Here is a 19333-nt window from a genome sequence, read left to right as displayed (position 1 = left end):
GGGGGAATTCCTGTTGTTGATATTTGTATAGTGGTACACCTACCTGTGTGAGCTTTAACTTGTGAAGTTGTGAGAAAACATTTTACGTGTTGTCCGTTCTTTTCCTTATGCTTACTAGCTGGTATGAATTATGTTAGGACACTTGCACAAGCATACACGTAGTTAAACACTCTTATCGGATAAGACGTCTTCTTGAAATTATTGAGTATAGATGCACACCCTTGTTTACTTGCCTTCTATGTGAGAATGGCTCTATTTGGCATGTGAGTCGTTAGTGCGGTTATGAAATGTAAAGAGGGCACAAGATGCCAAATGTTAGGGTTCAGGTATTGAGACTCGTGAGTTGTGATTTGTCCAAAGTTCGGTACCTCGTGGAGTTATTGACTAAAACCTAATGTGAAAGCGGTCGTAGTTGCTAAGTTATTACTTGTCCTTGCTCTATCTGTAATTTCGGATTTAGGCTGTGTTTCCACTCAAGCTTCTGTGTCATTATTATGGTATTCTGCTGTTACTTGCCGTTTCCTTTCTCATTGGAATTACTGTATTGTTAGCGATATCACATAATCTTTATGTAGATATCATACTTTGTTGCTCTTATACTTATACTTAATCAGGTTATTGGACCAGTAGGTGTCTTGACTATTCCTCGTCACTACTCCATTGAGGTTAGTCTTGATACTTAATGGGCACCGCTGTGGTGTGCTCATACTACGTTTCTGCATTTTTTGTGTGCATATCCAGGTATTAGATCGTTAGTAGCTGTGCGAATTCTTGTTGAGGAGACTCAAGGTAAACCTGCTGCTGTGTTTGTAGGCTTCAGAATCACCTTCCTATTTTGTACTTACACTGTTTTTACATATTTTCAAACAGTTGTATTTAGAAGTTGTAGCAAACTCTATAGAGCTTATGACTTGTACCACCGATTTTGAGAATTTTAAATTTTAAAAGAGATTTCTTTCAATTTGTTAGATGTCATTTAAATAATGTTGTTGTTTCATTAAATGTGAGGTTTACCTAGTCCCTAAGACTAGGTGCCATCAAGATACCCAACGGAGGAAAAATTGGGTCTTGACAAATCAAATACTATCTACAAATCTAGGGCTGAACTCATGAGTGAGAATTCTAGATTGCAAATAAGATTGAGTAGAGTTTGCTTCTGAAGCTGTGGTTAATGGAATAGTTTCGCGGTTAGGATAGGAATATACCTAACAATCTTTCTTAGTTGAATGCCATGTTCCTTATTCATTCATGATAGATTTAAACCATAGGAATATATGGTTGATATATGATGGAAATAGTATTGTGAGAATACGCTATACATATAAACCATTCGGTCAACTAGTAAATTAGATAGATTAAGAAGTTAAATCAATTAAAGAATACGGTAGGATTGTTAGATAGCCCATAACCATAGATCGTTTTCATTACATTGATAATATAAGAATCTCCTCTTCCTCTTATTTTTTATTGTGGTTAATTAGATTCAAATACTTTTAGGTTTAATTCTTGTTTAGATAATTAGGATAGTTTAATCTAGTTATTGGTTAAATCATAAATCCTCGTGGATTTGATATTCTATCTCATTACTTTATTACTTGACGATTGCGTATACTTACATGTCCGTTTGGTCGCAACAAATAATCACTATACTTAATTTTACTCCATATTTTAGTAATATAGTAAAATAGAACATCTTTTTAAGAACTGTGTACAAAAACTATACTTGATACAGAATATAACATAACTAAATTCAAATAGTAGGATACAGCTTTAAGAGCTATATGTCAATGTAATTTAACATGTTATAAATGGTTAGTTTAGTTTGTACTGTAGCATTACGGACAAGTAAGATTACTATCAGATTTATTCGCTATCGTTTTACTATGTTACAGTTAGGCCTAGACGCCAAGCCAATCCACACGAACTTATTATTATACCGAGCTTGTTATAATATCGAGCCGAGCCCAATCGAGCTTTATTAAGGGAAAATACCAGTTATGTCCATTTTAAATAGCTTTGTTTATCCTTAAAATTGGATAACAATTAAATTTATAATGTGATTTTAAGGATACGCGATTTTACCTAATACCAATTGATAAATATAAAGATTAGTAATAGAAATTAACAATAAGATAAAGCAAACCAGTATTTGAACGGAATTCAGTCCTCGAGCTTGAATACCCTCGAACTGATTGGTGCAAGAACGGTTAAAATATAACATGCTGATGAACAAGAATATGAACTAAAGAAAATGCGTTATATTGCTTTGATATCTCAGAGTATAAGGTTCATACAAGATGGTTAGAACCCTCTTTATATAGTAGAAGAATCTTATTCATTGTACAATTCTAATTACAGAAGTAAATCCCATGATTAGCTAAACAACCGCCCTTGAATTGATCTGTTCCGAGATTTTCACCACGATCTTTGACCAGTCACAGATACCTTGCCTTTCTATTATTATACTTTGCTTAATGTCTGCTTCATTTGATTTCGATCGCTACTGGCCTTGATCTCGATAGGTACCTCGATCCTCAAACTCGGTACCTTATTCTCGTGCTTTGGTCTGATCCACTGCAGGGCCGACCTTTGATGCAACTCCCTAGTCTCGATCAAATAGTAGAATTAGGTAGGCCAGGTTTTAACCGTATATAGATAGTCCCCTCGTTTCTTAGAGTGTAATGAGAAGAAATAAATTGAGCCTTTGATTTTGTACCTCGACCTGTCATGACGTCATCCTCGTGACATAAGCGTTGGAAGCGACTGAAATGTCCCGTCGGTACAGTTTCCCAAGTCATTAATGAGCGTTAGTTGGTGGTCGGCCACAAGTGCCTTTGAACCGTCGCCGTGAATCACTTAAATAGGCCTCCTCTCTTATTGATCCAATTTTTACTTTCACTTTCTTCTAATCTCTTAAGCTTTTACATCCCTTAAGTTCTTCCTTTATTCATTAGTTTCCAGGGTTTGTTGTTAATCCCTTTTCAAACACCAAATCCTATCATCTCCCTCTCTCTTTAAACTCACACAAAAATGGCAAAAATGTCAAACACTATTCCTCAAAAGGGAAACTCTTTTTCATCGCGGTCGGTCGGTAATAAAACACCAGTGGAGTCGCGCCCTGAGGAGTGTGTTCCTAGGGGTGTGTCCTTACTTCTGACTTCAAGGCAGAGAAAAATTCGTCGGTCCCTGGTCGATGCGAGCCAATGTCGAGATATATGCTCGATAACTGAGGGCGACCTTGAGCAGGTAAAGAAAAATTGCCATTGGGAAGATAAAGTGCTGGTGATTCCGGGCCCCGAAGAAGACATCACTAAACATGTGGAAGGGTTTCTAAGTATTTACACTTACCCTTTCATGCTGGGCCCCATCGATCCCGTCATCGTCGATTTTTGCTGTCAATATCAAATAACCCTAGGTCAAATCCATCCCTTTTTTTGGCGGATTGTTATTCTGATCCGATTCTTTGCGAGCAAAGTCGAAGGGATGCCTTTCACCCTCGACCACCTCATCAGGTTGTACAGCCCCTGTCTCTATCGAGGTGGGTTAATAAGACTTCAACATCGGGCTATCAAGGTGCTATTCTCGAGCATAGATGAGGACAAGGATCGAGGATGGATGTGCCGGTTCGTTCGAGTGAAGACTTCCGACCTAATCCCGGCCGAGAAGATGCCATTTTCCGAGGAATGGAATAAGAACCATAAGCACAATCCCACCTATAGCTTCTATTTATTGTTTTGTTTCCTTTGCTTCTTCTCATCGACATCCCTTTCTACGATGTAGCGGTAAGGCTGTATTGTGGTTCGGACCCGGGTCAAACTAGCCTGGGCTTGAGGCGGGCCGGGCTTAGGCGGTCCCGGGCCAAACGGTCCCAATGTGTGGAACCGGCCCACGGTGGTCCTAAGCCCACATGGTCCCGGGCTAAATAGGCCGGGCCTAAACGAGCCTAACGGGCTTTTTTTCGTTTCGGGCTATTTTTTTTTATCTAAAGCACTTTCTTGTAAACTATGTATGTATATACTAGTATAAATTGCTTATATATAGCTATATAAATATATATAGTATATATAGTATGTATAGTATGTATATATAAGGGTGTATTATGTGTATATATAATTATATATTGCCTTATGTAATATATATTGCCTTATATATATGTATGTATGTATGTATATATATATATATATATATATATATATAGAGTTTATATGTATTATATATATATATATATATATATATATATATATATATAGTTTATATGTATTAGAGATATATATAGCGCCTTATATATATGTGTATGTATATATATATATATATATACATACACATATATATATATAGGCTATTTAGGTTATTTTTTTATCTAAGACACTTTCTTGTAAACTATATATGTATATACTAGTATAAATTGCTTATATATAGCTATATAAATATATATAGTATATATAGTATGTATTGCCTTATATATATGTATGTATATATATATTATGTATTAGATATATATATATATAGTTTGTATGTATTAGAGATATATATAGTGCCTTTTATATATATATATATATATATATATATATATATATATATATATATATATATATATATATATATATTATATGTATTAGATATATAATATATACTATATCAAATTTAAACACAAAATAAATTGCAAAGAAATATTCAAGGGAATGTCTTATATATTTTATTATTACGACATTAACAAAGAATGACAATATCTTTCTTAGTCTTCCTCCCCCAATGGAATGAGCACAACAAGGTACTAATACCACCATTAAAAGGAAAAAAACTAAGGAAGATATGCCAAAATACAAGTTACATGTTAGTCTATGTATTATCTCTAACAAATCTCATAAATCTTTCATGGTCCGGAGGAATTTCCGTTGGTGGTGGTGGAAAAGAAGCTTGTTCATCACCGCTTCCGGGCGAAGCAGCATCCTGCGCAAGTTTCGCTAGCATTTCTTCATAAGCTTCATCTATCTCCGGTTGTGATTCTGCAAGTCCAAAATTTCTTTTTTCCGAACGGATCCAATCTTTGAAGAGTATTGATTTTTCCAAGCTCTCCCTCATAGACGCTCTATGATCACCGATTTGAAGTCTCGCTTGACTGAATGCACTCTCCGATGCCACTGTTGAAACTTGAACACTTAAAATATCTCGAGCCATCCTTGAAAGAACCGGATAGTGTTTTTGTTTGTCCTTCCACCATTCCAAAACATCGAAGGAGCCATCGGGATTCTATGATTCAAGTCCCTGCGACAAATAAACTTGAAGCTCATTTAGTTGTGAACTATCACCAAAATTATCACCTTGAGAACCCCTGAACTCCGTCCAAGAACTAAGGGCTTTTAGGCCCGCAGTTCTTTTAGATGCTTGCGAACTAGATGAAGTAGGAGTTGGAACATTTGGTCTAGCTTGATCTAAGGCAAGTTGATAAGCATTATAAATAGTTTGAGCATTTATTTTAATTGAGGCTTTTGCATCTCCAAGTGTAGCAAATTCCTCAGCTGAAAGTGATAAAGCGTTATAAATTTTTGAATACCAAAAGTGAGGACCTCCTAATTTTATTGTAGGATTTAACAATGCAGCAACACCAAAAATAGGGGAGATAGGGAAAAAATATTTTTTAAACTTAGCTTTCATAGAATTAATAGCTTCTTGATAAATTACTCCACCCTCTGAAAATTGAGTAAATAAAACTACAAGTGTTGCAATATAAACTAAATAGTTAGAAATAGTAGGATAATATTGGCCATATAATTCATTTGTAGCAATATGAAATTGTTCTAAAAAGTATACAAGCTTAACATTACTCCAATCTTGATTTGTAAGGTGCTCATCATCATCATCATCACCATCACCTACACGAGCATTATACGTTGCGCTTATTGGGTTCCTATATTCATATGCAACAACTAAACTTTCATACATGTAATTCCATCTAGTCGGACAAGGTTTAGGAACCTTTCTTTCTCTAAGGCCAAATTCATCACATTTTTTAAAATAGTCTCTAAGTCTACTTCTACGGTTTGAATAAAAAAGCCAATTAAAAGCCATTTTAACCTTTTCAATTTCTACTTTTAAAACTTTCATACCAGTACCGACAATTAAATGGCATGAATAATATTACTAAATGCAGGATTTAGTGTAGTTGTGAGCAAGCCTATAGCATTAGTGTTACTAGAAGCATTATTCATTGAAACCGACATAATTTTATCTCTAATGCAAAAATATCTACAAATATCTACAATTGTGTTAGCAATAAACTTACTTGTGTGGCGTGAATTAATTATTCTGTAAGTAATAATGCACTTTTGCATTATCCACTTCTCATCTATCCAATGACTTGTAACAGTTAGATAATCACAGTCATTACCACTTCTACCAATATCAGTAGTAATAGCAATGCTACAATCTATACGAGTAAATAAATAGCGCAAATATTGTTCATATTCATGTTTATATTTATAAATATCGCTCTTTACGGTTGCGCAAGGCCATCCTTTATAAGTAGGATTAAAAACTCTTCTAATATAATGCACAAAATGAGGGTTAGAAGGAAAACTATAGGGTAAGTACATAACAGTAACCATTTTTGCCAATTCTTCACGAAATGCCACCGGTAACAGTGTTAATTCCCGGTTGAACTAGATTTGAACCTGTACTAGGGTTAACCGTACTATCTACACTTGTCCCCTCTTGCGCAGCTTTCATTTGTAAAAATCTAGCTTTATCTCTAGTGTGTTTCAATATGTGTGTAGTCAAACTACCTGTACCGCTACGGTCTCCAGTAAATTTATGAACTAGTTGAGACCCACAAGTTTTACACTTAGCCTTATTTTGTTTTCTTAGTTGAGTAAAAAAAATGCCAAACAAGAGATGTTTCGGGCCATTTAGAAGGTTGTTTATTAAAAGTAGGGGTTACTATAGGAGGGTCAGGCGGGGCATCAGTTGGGTTATTAATAGGACTAGTAGGTGTATCATCTAAATCCGGTTGCATTTCATCTAAATCATAATTTTCCTCATCATTTTCAAAGATAGTTTCATTAGGATAAAGAGCATTCATAACTTCTTCATTTAATTGTTGACCCGGTGCAATATCATGGCAAAATTGACTATCAAAAAATTGAAAACAAGAGTTATCACTATCAAAAATAATAGGTGGAGGAGGACGGGTAACAGGTCTGGGTCGGGGAGCCGGGGGAAGAGTAGTAGTTTGGCTACTAGATTCACCAATTTTAGATTTTCCCTTACTCTTACCACCAAAAAGTTTTTTCAGAGAAAATGCCACATTAATTATAATTATATTAAATAAAACTAACAAAATTATAATATTAAAACTTAAGAGTTGGAACGAGTTTACCAAATTGACGAACAACTTCTTGAAAATTGAATATCGTTGAAGACTTGAATACTTCAATTCACCAACTTCACAATTTTTCACGAAATTGCAATAATAAAGTAAGCAATTATAGAAGAAAATTAGAGATAGATTGATGAATTTGTGAGTAAAAATGAAAGAATGGGGGGGGGGGTTATTTATAGTTGCGAATTGGGAAAAAGTATAATTATAAAAAATGTGGGGTTAAAGCAAAGTTTGGGGGCCAAATGGCTATATTTTTAAAGTGCATAATAGACCAAATTTGAAGCCCAACGACCAGATTTTAAATCTAGCCGTTGGGCATTTTAATTTTTTTTTTTTTTTAAAAAATAGCCGTTGGGGACCGTTTGGCCCGGTTGAACCGGCCCAGGCCCGCCTGCCGGTCCCGGGCTCACGGGCTATTTGTGTTGAACCGGCTCGTCACGGGCTTTTGCACACTTAAGCCCAGGCCCACTTGAATCGGCCTATTAGGCCTGTTAGGCCCGTTTGGACCGCGGTCCTAGGCCGGTCCTGGGCCCAGACCGGCCCACAGTACAGCCTTATGTAGCGGTCTCTTGGATACCAGTGCAATTCCTAACCTCGAGAGTTGGGTTCGGGATATGGCTTCGACCTCTTCGTACGCTGAGCGCTCATGGTGTGATTTGCCAAGGGTCTGATGGGAGGCCAACAATCATGTTAAGCCCCTTTTCACGTAATTGATAATTTTCTCTACAATGTTTCTTTTGATACTCACTTGATTTCCTTTCATACAGGCCTCGGACAAGATATTGTCGTGAGGGCCCCGTGGCCCCGTCCGTGGAAAAGGAGGTTTCTCCCCCAGCCCCAAAACCGGCAAAGGATAAAAAGAGAAAAAGGGTCTCGACCTCTGAGGATCCAAAGCCCAAGAAAAGTAAGGCTCATAAGCCAAAGAAAGACACCATCCCTCTACCTGCTGAGGCAGCTCAGTGACTAAGAGAGAAAGAAGAAGAAGATGAAGACGACAATTCCGAACTGGTTGTCCGAGTGAAGAAAAACACTGAGGCCCCAATGACCGGTTAGTTGGTGAGGGTTGAAGAGATTCAGCCTCGAACCGAGGAGGTCTTGGAAGAGGGCCCGGGCAAAGTCACTGAGTCATCAAAGACTGAAGATGCCTCCCGCCAAAATGAGCAATCAGTGCGTATGCCTGAAGGGGCTCACTCCGAGACCCTTCAAAATGAAGAGAACGCCCCAAGTGACTCGCTAGGGGCAATAGTAATTGGAGATTCGCCGACCCTCCCTACATTTTCTGAGGAGGCAATTCAGGAAGCCCAAGCCATAGGGACTCCCGATGTGGAAGGATCCCACAGAGGGGATGACCTTTTTCGTGGTTTCTTTACATGAGTTGATGATGCTACCGACATGAGTGATGCATCGAGTCTCTTTGACGAGGCTCAACGAATCCTGAGTCGGGTAAGTCTCAACTCCCATCATCGATATCACACTTGTATTTATTTCTTCTTGTCTAATTTCCTTTCTTCTTTCTGCATAGGCCTTGGCACTCCATCGGAAGGCGTTTTCTAAATCACAAGCAGAACAGAGCAGATGCGAGGCTGATTGATGGGTTTTTAATATCTTAGCCTTATGTTTTAATGATCTAACAAACTTACTGTCAAGAACCAGATAGGGAACCTAACACACTTGGTATACATTGCTAATCAATGGACTCCAGCTAATGTGAACTGCTGCAACTATAGATGTCAGAGAGCCAACATAGGGACTTGATCCCTTGTGTTTCCCTGACAGCAATATGAAAGTTAACTATGCACATCTGGAATGTGACTGCCACAGAAACAGTGCACACAGTGTAGCACAGTTCTGCAGTCACTTGTCCTTCGACCAACTAAGTGCTTACATCATTCAAGTGATGTCATCAAAGGTGTATTAACAAAGACATTATAACAAAACATCACTTGAACACTTGAGAATTTACTTCAAGCATTCTGAGATTCGTGCATTCAATTCTCAAGTGCATCAAGAACAAAGTTTAATGCTACTACGGACTAGTTCCTAAATATAGTATTTTGTTGTCCTTAGTTGAGTTGTAACTTTATAATTGTTCTTCATTGTAATTCCTAATTTTCTTAGCTAGAAGCTTTGCTTAGGAACCCCTTTGTAAAACCATAAACCCTTTGTGTTTGTGGCGTGACTTGAGTTAGTCATGAGTTGAAGTCTTTGTAATAGGTGTATTGCAAAATAACTTGTAATAGGTGTATTATGAGTTAGTGAGGGATTAAGAGTTTAATTTCTAGATTTTATATGTTGTAATCTAAAATTTGCTCATAGTGAAGTTGAAATCCTACCAGTGTAGGTTGTGGTTTTATCCCCTTGAGTAGGGATTTTTCCACGTAAAACTCCCTATCTTATTTACTTACTGTTTCATTAACATTCTCAGTGAAAACTTATAGAGGACCTGGTATTTTATAGTTTGGTGGGCTCATATAAACTATCAATTGGTATCATAGTGGGTTCCTCCTATCAGGCTAACACCTAGGAAGGATCCTTATGGCTGCTCCACCAAATTTTGAAGAAGGTCAATCTACGTATAGACCACCCAGGTTTAATGGGCAATACTATGGGAGGTGGAAGACAAGAATGCATGATTTTATCATGGCTGATGATTCTGAGTTATGGGATGTCATATGTGATGGTCTATATATCCCAATGAAGAACGTCAGAAATCTTCCATTGATGATGCCAAATACTAGAAAAGAATATACTAACGCAGATAGAAAAGATATGGAGAAAACATTTCGTACCAAGAAAATTTTGGTGTGTGGAATAAGACCTGATGAATACAATAGGATCCCTGCTTGTGAAACTACCAATGAGATATGGGAAGCTTTGCAAACAACACATGAGGGAACCACTCAAGTAAAACAATCCAATATGGATATGCTCACCACCGAGTATGAACTTTTTAGGATGAAAGATGATGAATCTATTCAAGATATGCACAAAAGATTCACTTCCATCATAAATGAGCTACACTCACTTGGTGAAATCATTCCCAGGAACAAGCTCATAAGGAAGATCCTTAGTATTCTGCTTAGTTCATGGGAGAGTAAAGTGAATGCTATTACTAAAGCAAAGGACCTGCAGGAGCTGGCCATAGATGAGCTGGTTGGAAATCTGAAAACCTACAAGATGAAGAGGAAGATAGACAGTGAAAGAAGAGAACCAAAGAAGGAAAAGAACCTGGTAATCAAAGCTGAAAGCAATGACTCAAGTGAGGAGTATAGTGACATGGCTTAATTAACCGAAAGGTTTAGAATATGGTCAAAAGAAATCGAGGAATACTAGAAAGGGGCAACTCCAGCAGACCAAAGAACTATGACCTCTGCCACAAATGTGGAAAGCCAGGGAACTTCATCAAAGATTGTCCTCTCATGAAGCAAGAACACTCCAAATACAACCCTGATAAAGCAGCAAAGAGGAACCCCGTTCCTGACAAGCATTTCAAAAGGAAGAAATCTGCTGACAATGTGGTAAAACAGCCTCTTGCAGCATAGGGAGATTCCTCTAGTGAGTCTGAAGAAGAAACTGATACAGGTGACAGTTCCATGATGGCAGTTGAAAGTGAAGAAAATGAATATGATTCAGTATTTGCTTTGATGGCTCAATCAGATGATGATGAAGATGATGACAACAGTGAGGTAAACTTCAGGGATGTTCAGAGAAATTTGAAATCCTACTCCTCTACGAAACTCATGCCATTAGCTTGTGTATTGATTGATGCCTATTATAGTCTTGTGGAGGATAAATATGCCTTGACCTTAGAACTAGGAGAAGCTGAACAAACAAGAGATGATTTGGTAATGTGTGTAGTTGACATGAAGGAAACCATAAGCTAGTGTAGAACAGGAAAGATATGACTTGGTGGTTGTAGTTGTTGACTATAAGGAAACCATTGAAAATTTCAGTAAAGAAAAAGAGGCCTTAGTGAAAAGAGTGACTGAAATTGATGATGAGAGAGATGATCTCTTAATAGTGATTGCAAACCTAAGGGAAACTATAGAGGGACTAGGAACTGAGTTTAGACCTGGAAATTCTGAGAAAGGAAAAGAGGTAGCTAGTGAGGTATACATTAGGCTTGAAAACGAGTTGAAAGCTATGAAAACTAGCATGTGTGTTGAAATTGAGAAAAACAAGCATCTCCAAACTGAACTAGAAAGAGTAAAAAATGATCTTGAAAAGTCCCTTAAGTGGACTTGGTCCTCAGAAGCTATTACTGTATGTTAATAATGGTGGAAACAGGCAGGGAATAGGGTTTCAAAGGGAGAGAACTCCTCACAAACCCCATAGCAAGTATGTTACTGTACCGGATAACTGGCTATGTACCCACTAAGGAAGATGTGCCAAAATACAAGTTACATGTTAGTCTATGTATTATCTCTAACAAATCTCATAAATCTTTCATGGTCCGGAGGAATTTCCGTTGGTAGTGGTGGAAAAGAAGCTTGTTCATCACCGCTTCCGGGCGAAGCAGCATCCTGCGCAAGTTTCGCTAGCATTTCTTCATAAGCTTCATCTATCTCCGGTTGTGATTCTGCAAGTCCAAAATTTCTTTTTTCCGAACGGATCCAATCTTTGAAGAGTATTGATTTTTCCAAGCTCTCCCTCATAGACGCTCTATGATCACCGATTTGAAGTCTCGCTTGACTGAATGCACTCTCCGATGCCACTGTTGAAACTTGAACACTTAAAATATCTCGAGCCATCCTTGAAAGAACCGGATAGTGTTTTTGTTTGTCCTTCCACCATTCCAAAACATCGAAGGAGCCATCGGGATTCTATGATTCAAGTCCCTGCGACAAATAAACTTGAAGCTCATTTAGTTGTGAACTATCACCAAAATTATCACCTTGAGAACCCCTGAACTCCGTCCAAGAACTAAGGGCTTTTAGGCCCGCAGTTCTTTTAGATGCTTGCGAACTAGATGAAGTAGGAGTTGGAACATTTGGTCTAGCTTGATCTAAGGCAAGTTGATAAGCATTATAAATAGTTTGAGCATTTATTTTAATTGAGGCTTTTGCATCTCCAAGTGTAGCAAATTCCTCAGCTGAAAGTGATAAAGCGTTATAAATTTTTGAATACCAAAAGTGAGGACCTCCTAATTTTATTGTAGGATTTAACAATGCAGCAACACCAAAAATAGGGGAGATAGGGAAAAAATATTTTTTAAACTTAGCTTTCATAGAATTAATAGCTTCTTGATAAATTACTCCACCCTCTGAAAATTGAGTAAATAAAACTACAAGTGTTGCAATATAAACTAAATAGTTAGAAATAGTAGGATAATATTGGCCATATAATTCATTTGTAGCAATATGAAATTGTTCTAAAAAGTATACAAGCATTAACATTACTCCAATCTTGATTTGTAAGGTGCTCATCATCATCATCATCACCATCACCTACACGAGCATTATACGTTGCGCTTATTGGGTTCCTATATTCATATGCAACAACTAAACTTTCATACATGTAATTCCATCTAGTCGGACAAGGTTTAGGAACCTTTCTTTCTCTAAGGCCAAATTCATCACATTTTTTAAAATAGTCTCTAAGTCTACTTCTACGGTTTGAATAAAAAAGCCAATTAAAAGCCATTTTAACCTTTTCAATTTCTACTTTTAAAACTTTCATACCAGTACCGACAATTAAATGGCATGAATAATATTACTAAATGCAGGATTTAGTGTAGTTGTGAGCAAGCCTATAGCATTAGTGTTACTAGAAGCATTATTCATTGAAACCGACATAATTTTATCTCTAATGCAAAAATATCTACAAATATCTACAATTGTGTTAGCAATAAACTTACTTGTGTGGCGTGAATTAATTATTCTGTAAGTAATAATGCACTTTTGCATTATCCACTTCTCATCTATCCAATGACTTGTAACAGTTAGATAATCACAGTCATTATCACTTCTACCAATATCAGTAGTAATAGCAATGCTACAATCTATACGAGTAAATAAATAGCGCAAATATTGTTCATATTCATGTTTATATTTATAAATATCGCTCTTTACGGTTGCGCAAGGCCATCCTTTATAAGTAGGATTAAAAACTCTTCTAATATAATGCACAAAATGAGGGTTAGAAAGAAAACTATAGGGTAAGTACATAACAGTAACCATTTTTGTCAATTCTTCACGAAATGCCACCGGTAACAGTGTTAATTCCCGGTTGAACTAGATTTGAACCTGTACTAGGGTTAACCGTACTATCTACACTTGTCCCCTCTTGCGCAACTTTCATTTGTAAAAATCTAGCTTTATCTCTAGTGTGTTTCAATATGTGTCTAGTCAAACTACCTGTACCGCTACGGTCTCCAGTAAATTTATGAACTAGTTGAGACCCACAAGTTTTACACTTAGCCTTATTTTGTTTTCTTAGTTGAGTAAAAAAAATGCCAAACAAGAGATGTTTCGGGCCATTTAGAAGGTTGTCTATTAAAAGTAGGGGTTACTACAGGAGGGTCAGGCGGGGCATCAGTTGGGTTATTAACAGGACTAGTAGGTGTATCATCTAAATCCGGTTGCATTTCATCTAAATCATAATTTTCCTCATCATTTTAAAAGATAGTTTCATTAGGATAAAAAGCATTCATAACTTCTTCATTTAATTGTTGACCCGGTGCAATATCATGGCAAAATTGACTATCGAAAAATTGAAAACAAGAGTTATCACTATCAAAAATAATAGGTGGAGGAGGACGGGTAACAGGTCTGGGTCGGGGAGCCGGGGGAAGAGTAGTAGTTTGGCTACTAGATTCACCAATTTTAGATTTTCCCTTACTCTTACCACCAAAAAGTTTTTTCAAAGAAAATGCCACATTAATTATAATTATATTAAATAAAACTAACAAAATTATAATATTAAAACTTAAGAGTTGGAACGAGTTTACCAAATTGACGAACAACTTCTTGAAAATTGAATATCGTTGAAGACTTGAATACTTCAATTCACCAACTTCACAATTTTTCACGAAATTGCAATAATAAAGTAAGCAATTATAGAAGAAAATTAGAGATAGATTGATGAATTTGTGAGTAAAAATGAAAGAATGGGGGGGGGGGGTTATTTATAGTTGAGAATTGGGAAAAAGTATAATAATAAAAAATGTGGGGTTAAAGCAAAATTTGGGGGCCAAATGGCTATATTTTTAAAGTGCATAATAGACCAAATTTGAAGCCCAACGACCAGATTTTAAAATCTAGCCGTTGGGCATTTTAAATTTTTTTTTTTAAAAAAAAATAGCCGTTGGGGACCGTTTGGCCCGGTTGAACCGGCCCAGGCCCGCCTGCCGGTCCCGGGCTCACGGGCTATTTGTGTTGAACCGGCCCGTCACGGGCTTTTGCACACTTAAGCCCAGGCCCACTTGAATCGGCCTATTAGGCCCGTTAGGCCCGTTTGGACCGCGGTCCTAGGCCGGTCCTGGGCCCAGACCGACCCACAGTACAGCCTTATGTAGCGGTCTCTTAGATACTAGTGCAATTCCTAACCTCGAGAGTTGGGTTCGGGATATGGCTTCGACCTCTTCGTACGCTGAGCGCTCATGGTGTGATTTGGCAAGGGTCTGATGGGAGGCCAACAATCATGTTAAGCCCCTTTTCACGTATTTGATAATTTTCTCTACAATGTTTCTTTTGATACTCACTTGATTTCCTTTCATACAGGCCTCAGACAAGATATTGTCGTGAGGGCCCCGTGGCCCCGTCCGTGGAAAAGGAGGTTTCTCCCCCAGCCCCAAAACCGGCAAAGGATAAAAAGAGAAAAAGGATCTCGACCTCTGAGGATCCAAAGCCCAAGAAAAGTAAGGCTCATAAGCCAAAGAAAGACACCATCCCTCTACCTGCTGAGGCAGCTCAGTGACTAAGAGAGAAAGAAGAAGAAGATGAAGACGACAATTCCGAACTGGTTGTCCGAGTGAAGAAAAACACTGAGGCCCCAATGACCGGTTAGTTGGTGAGGGTTAAAGAGATTCAGCCTCGAACCGAGGAGGTCTTGGAAGAGGGCCCGGGCAAAGTCACTGAGTCATCAAAGACTGAAGATGCCTCCCGCCAAAATGAGCAATCGGTGTGTATGCCTGAAGGGGCTCACTCCGAGACCCTTCAAAATGAAGAGAACTCCCCAAGTGACTCGCTAGGGGCAATAGTAATTGGAGATTCGCCGACCCTCCCTACATTTTCTGAGGAGGCAATTCAGGAAGCCCAAGCCATAGGGACTCCCGATGTGGAAGGATCCCACAGAGGGGAGGACCTTTTTCGTGGTTTCTTTACATGAGTTGATGATGCTACCGACATGAGTGAGGCATCGAGTCTCTTTTACGAGGCTCAACGAATCCTGAGTCGGGTAAGTCTCAACTCCCATCATCGATATCACACTTGTATTTATTTCTTCTTGTCTAATTTCCTTTCTTCTTTCTGCATAGGCCTTGGCACTCCATCGGAAGGCGTTTTCTAAATCACAAGCAGAACAGAGCAGATGCGAGGCTGATTGATGGGTTTTTAATATCTTAGCCTTATGTTTTAATGATCTAACAAACTTACTGTCAAGAACCAGATAGGGAACCTAACACACTTGGTATACATTGCTAATCAATGGACTCCAGCTAATGTGAACTGCTGCAACTATAGATGTCAGAGAGCCAACATAGTGACCTGATCCCTTGTGTTTCCCTGACAGCAATATGAAAGTTAACTATGCACATCTGGAATGTGACTGCCACAGAAACAGTGCACACAGTGTAGCACAGTTCTGCAGTCACATGTCCTTCGACCAACTAAGTGCTTACATCATTCAAGTGATGTCATCAAAGGTGTATTAACAAAGGCATTACAACAAAACATCACTTGAACACTTGAGAATTTACTTCAAGCATTCTGAGATTCGTGCATTCAATTCTCAAGTGCATCAAGAACAAAGTTTAATGCTACTACGGACTAGTTCCTAAATATAGTATTTTGTTGTCCTTAGTTGAGTTGTAACTTTATAATTGTTCTTCATTGTAATTCCTAATTTTCTTAGCTAGAAGCTTTGCTTAGGAACCCCTTTGTAAAACCATAAACCCTTTGTGTTTGTGGCGTGACTTGAGTTAGTCATGAGTTGAAGTCTTTGTAATAGGTGTATTGCAAAATAACTTGTAATAGGTGTATTATGAGTTAGTGAGGGATTAAGAGTTTAATTTCTAGATTTTATATGTTGTAATCTAAAATTTGCTCATAGTGAAGTTGAAATCCTACCAGTGTAGGTTGTGGTTTTATCCCCTTGAGTAGGGATTTTTCCACGTAAAACTCCCTATCTTATTTACTTACTTACTGTTTCATTAACATTCTCAGTGAAAACTTATAGAGGACCTGGTATTTTATAGTTTGGTGGGCTCATATAAACTATCAATTGGTATCAGAGTGGGTTCCTCCTATCAGGCTAACACCTAGGAAGGATCCTTATGGCTGCTCCACCAAATTTTGAAGAAGGTCAATCTACGTATAGACCACCCAGGTTTAATGGGCAATACTATGGGTGGTGGAAGACAAGAATGCATGATTTTATCATGGCTGATGATTCTGAGTTATGGGATGTCATATGTGATGGTCTATATATCCCAACGAAGAACGTCAGAAATCTTCCATTGATGATGCCAAATACTAGAAAAGAATATACTAACGCAGATAGAAAAGATATGGAGAAAACATTTCGTACCAAGAAAATTTTGGTGTGTGGAATAAGACCTGATGAATACAATAGGATCTCTGCTTGTGAAACTACCAATGAGATATGGGAAGCTTTGCAAACAACACATGAGGGAACCACTCAAGTAAAACAATCCAATATGGATATGCTCACCACCGAGTATGAACTTTTTAGGATGAAAGATGATGAATCTATTCAAGATATGCACAAAAGATTCACTTCCATCATAAATGAGCTACACTCACTTGGTGAAATCATTCCCAGGAACAAGCTCATAAGGAAGATCCTTAGTATTCTGCCTAGTTAATGGGAGAGTAAAGTGAATGCTATTACTGAAGCAAAAGACCTGCAGGAGCTGGCCATAGATGAGCTGGTTGGAAATCTGAAAACCTACAAGATGAAGAGGAAGATAGACAGTGAAAGAAGAGAACCAAAGAAGGAAAAGAACCTGGTAATCAAAGCTGAAAGCAATGACTCAAGTGAGGAGGATAGTGACATGGCTTACTTAACCGAAAGGTTTAGAATATGGTCAAAAGAAATCGAGGAATACTAGAAAGGGGCAACTCCAGCAGACCAAAGAACTATGACCTCTGCCACAAATGTGGAAATCCAGGGAACTTCATCAAAGATTGTCCTCTCATGAAGCAAGAACACTCCAAATACAACCCTGATAAAGCAGCAAAGAGGAACCCCGTTCCTGACAAGCATTTCAAAAGGAAGAAATCTGCTGACAATGTGGTAAAACAGCCTCTTGCAGCATAGGGAGATTCCTCTAGTGAATCTGAAGAAGAAATTGATACAGGTGACAGTTCCATGATGGTAGTTGAAAGTGAAGAAAATGAATATGATTCAGTATTTGCTTTGATGGCTCAATCAGATGATGATGAAGATGATGACAACAGTGAGGTAAACTTCAGGGATGTTCAGAGAAATTTGAAATCCTACTCCCCTACGAAACTCATGCCATTAGCTTGTGTATTGATTGATGCCTATTATAGTCTTGTGGAGGATAAATATGCCTTGACCTTAGAACTAGGAGAAGCTGAACAAACAAGAGATGATTTGGTAATGTGTGTAGTTGACATGAAGGAAACCATAAGCTAGTGTAGAACAAGAAAGATATGACTTGGTGGTTGTAGCTGTTGACTATAAGGAAACCATTGAAAATTTCAGTAAAGAAAAAGAGGCCTTAGTGAAAAGAGTGACTGAAATTGATGATGAGAGAGATGATCTCTTAATAGTGATTGCAAACCTAAGGGAAACTATAGAGGGACTAGGAACTGAGTTTAGACCTGGAAATTCTGAGAAAGGAAAAGAGGTAGCTAGTGAGGTATACATTAGGCTTGAAAACGAGTTGAAAGCTATGAAAACTAGCATGTGTGTTGAAATTGAGAAAAACAAGCATCTCCAAACTGAACTAGAAAGAGTAAAAAATGATCTTGAAAAGTCCCTTAAGTGGACTTGGTCCTCAGAAGCTATTACTGTATGTTAATAATGGTGGAAACAGGCAGGGAATAGGGTTTCAAAGGGAGAGAACTCCTCACAACCCCCATAGCAAGTATGTTACTGTACCGGATAACTGGCTATGTACCCACTACAGGAACAATGGGCATTTCAAGGAAAATTGCCAAGTTAGGGTCCAGTCTATTCAGAAAAATAAAGTGTTTGCTGAAAAGGTAACTACTAAAAAGGGACCAGGTGCCACTCATAAAAAATGCATGTTGCCTGCGTGGACCAAGAGAGTTCTTATTCATCCTCTTGCTTACTCCAAGGGACCCAAATTTATTTGGTTTCCTAAAACTAACTCTTAATTTCCTTGTGTAGGGAATAATGAAATAAAGCAGTCAACAATGGTTCATGGATAGTGGATGTTCAAAGCACATGACTGTGAACACCATGGACTTTCTTTCACTAAAAGCACTGCAAGGAGGGAGTGTATACTTTGGCAATGGGAAAAGGGGTACATTCTTGGAGTTGGAAAAGTCTAGAAGTCACTCACTCACTCAATTGAGAATGTGTACTATGTCAATGGTCTCAAGTACAGTCTCATGAGTGTTTCTCAGATATGTGATAAAGGGAATAAGGTGGAGTTCTTGTCCAAGATATGCACAGTTACAAATATGGTAACTGGTGAAGTGACACTTGTAGCCAAAAGATACAAGAACATCTATGTTGCTGACTTCGAGTCTATATAAAGTGGTGATCTGAGTTGCCTAA

General features: G+C 37.9%; 1 protein-coding gene across 1 annotated transcript; it reads left to right on the top strand.

Moving 5' to 3' along the window:
* The first annotated feature begins 9913 nt into the window (after positions 1–9913).
* On the top strand, positions 9914–10663 carry LOC138874686 (uncharacterized). Its single transcript, XM_070153462.1, has one exon. It carries the CDS (start codon positions 9914–9916, stop codon positions 10661–10663), a length of 750 nt encoding a protein of 249 aa, XP_070009563.1.
* The last annotated feature ends 8670 nt before the right edge of the window (positions 10664–19333 follow it).

This window comes from Nicotiana sylvestris, chromosome 8 (assembly GCF_000393655.2).
Source record: "Nicotiana sylvestris chromosome 8, ASM39365v2, whole genome shotgun sequence".
In the NCBI taxonomy this organism is placed as follows: domain Eukaryota; kingdom Viridiplantae; phylum Streptophyta; class Magnoliopsida; order Solanales; family Solanaceae; genus Nicotiana; species Nicotiana sylvestris.
The sequence above is the reverse complement of the archived record's forward strand: the minus strand, read 5'-3'. Positions and strand labels throughout refer to the sequence as shown.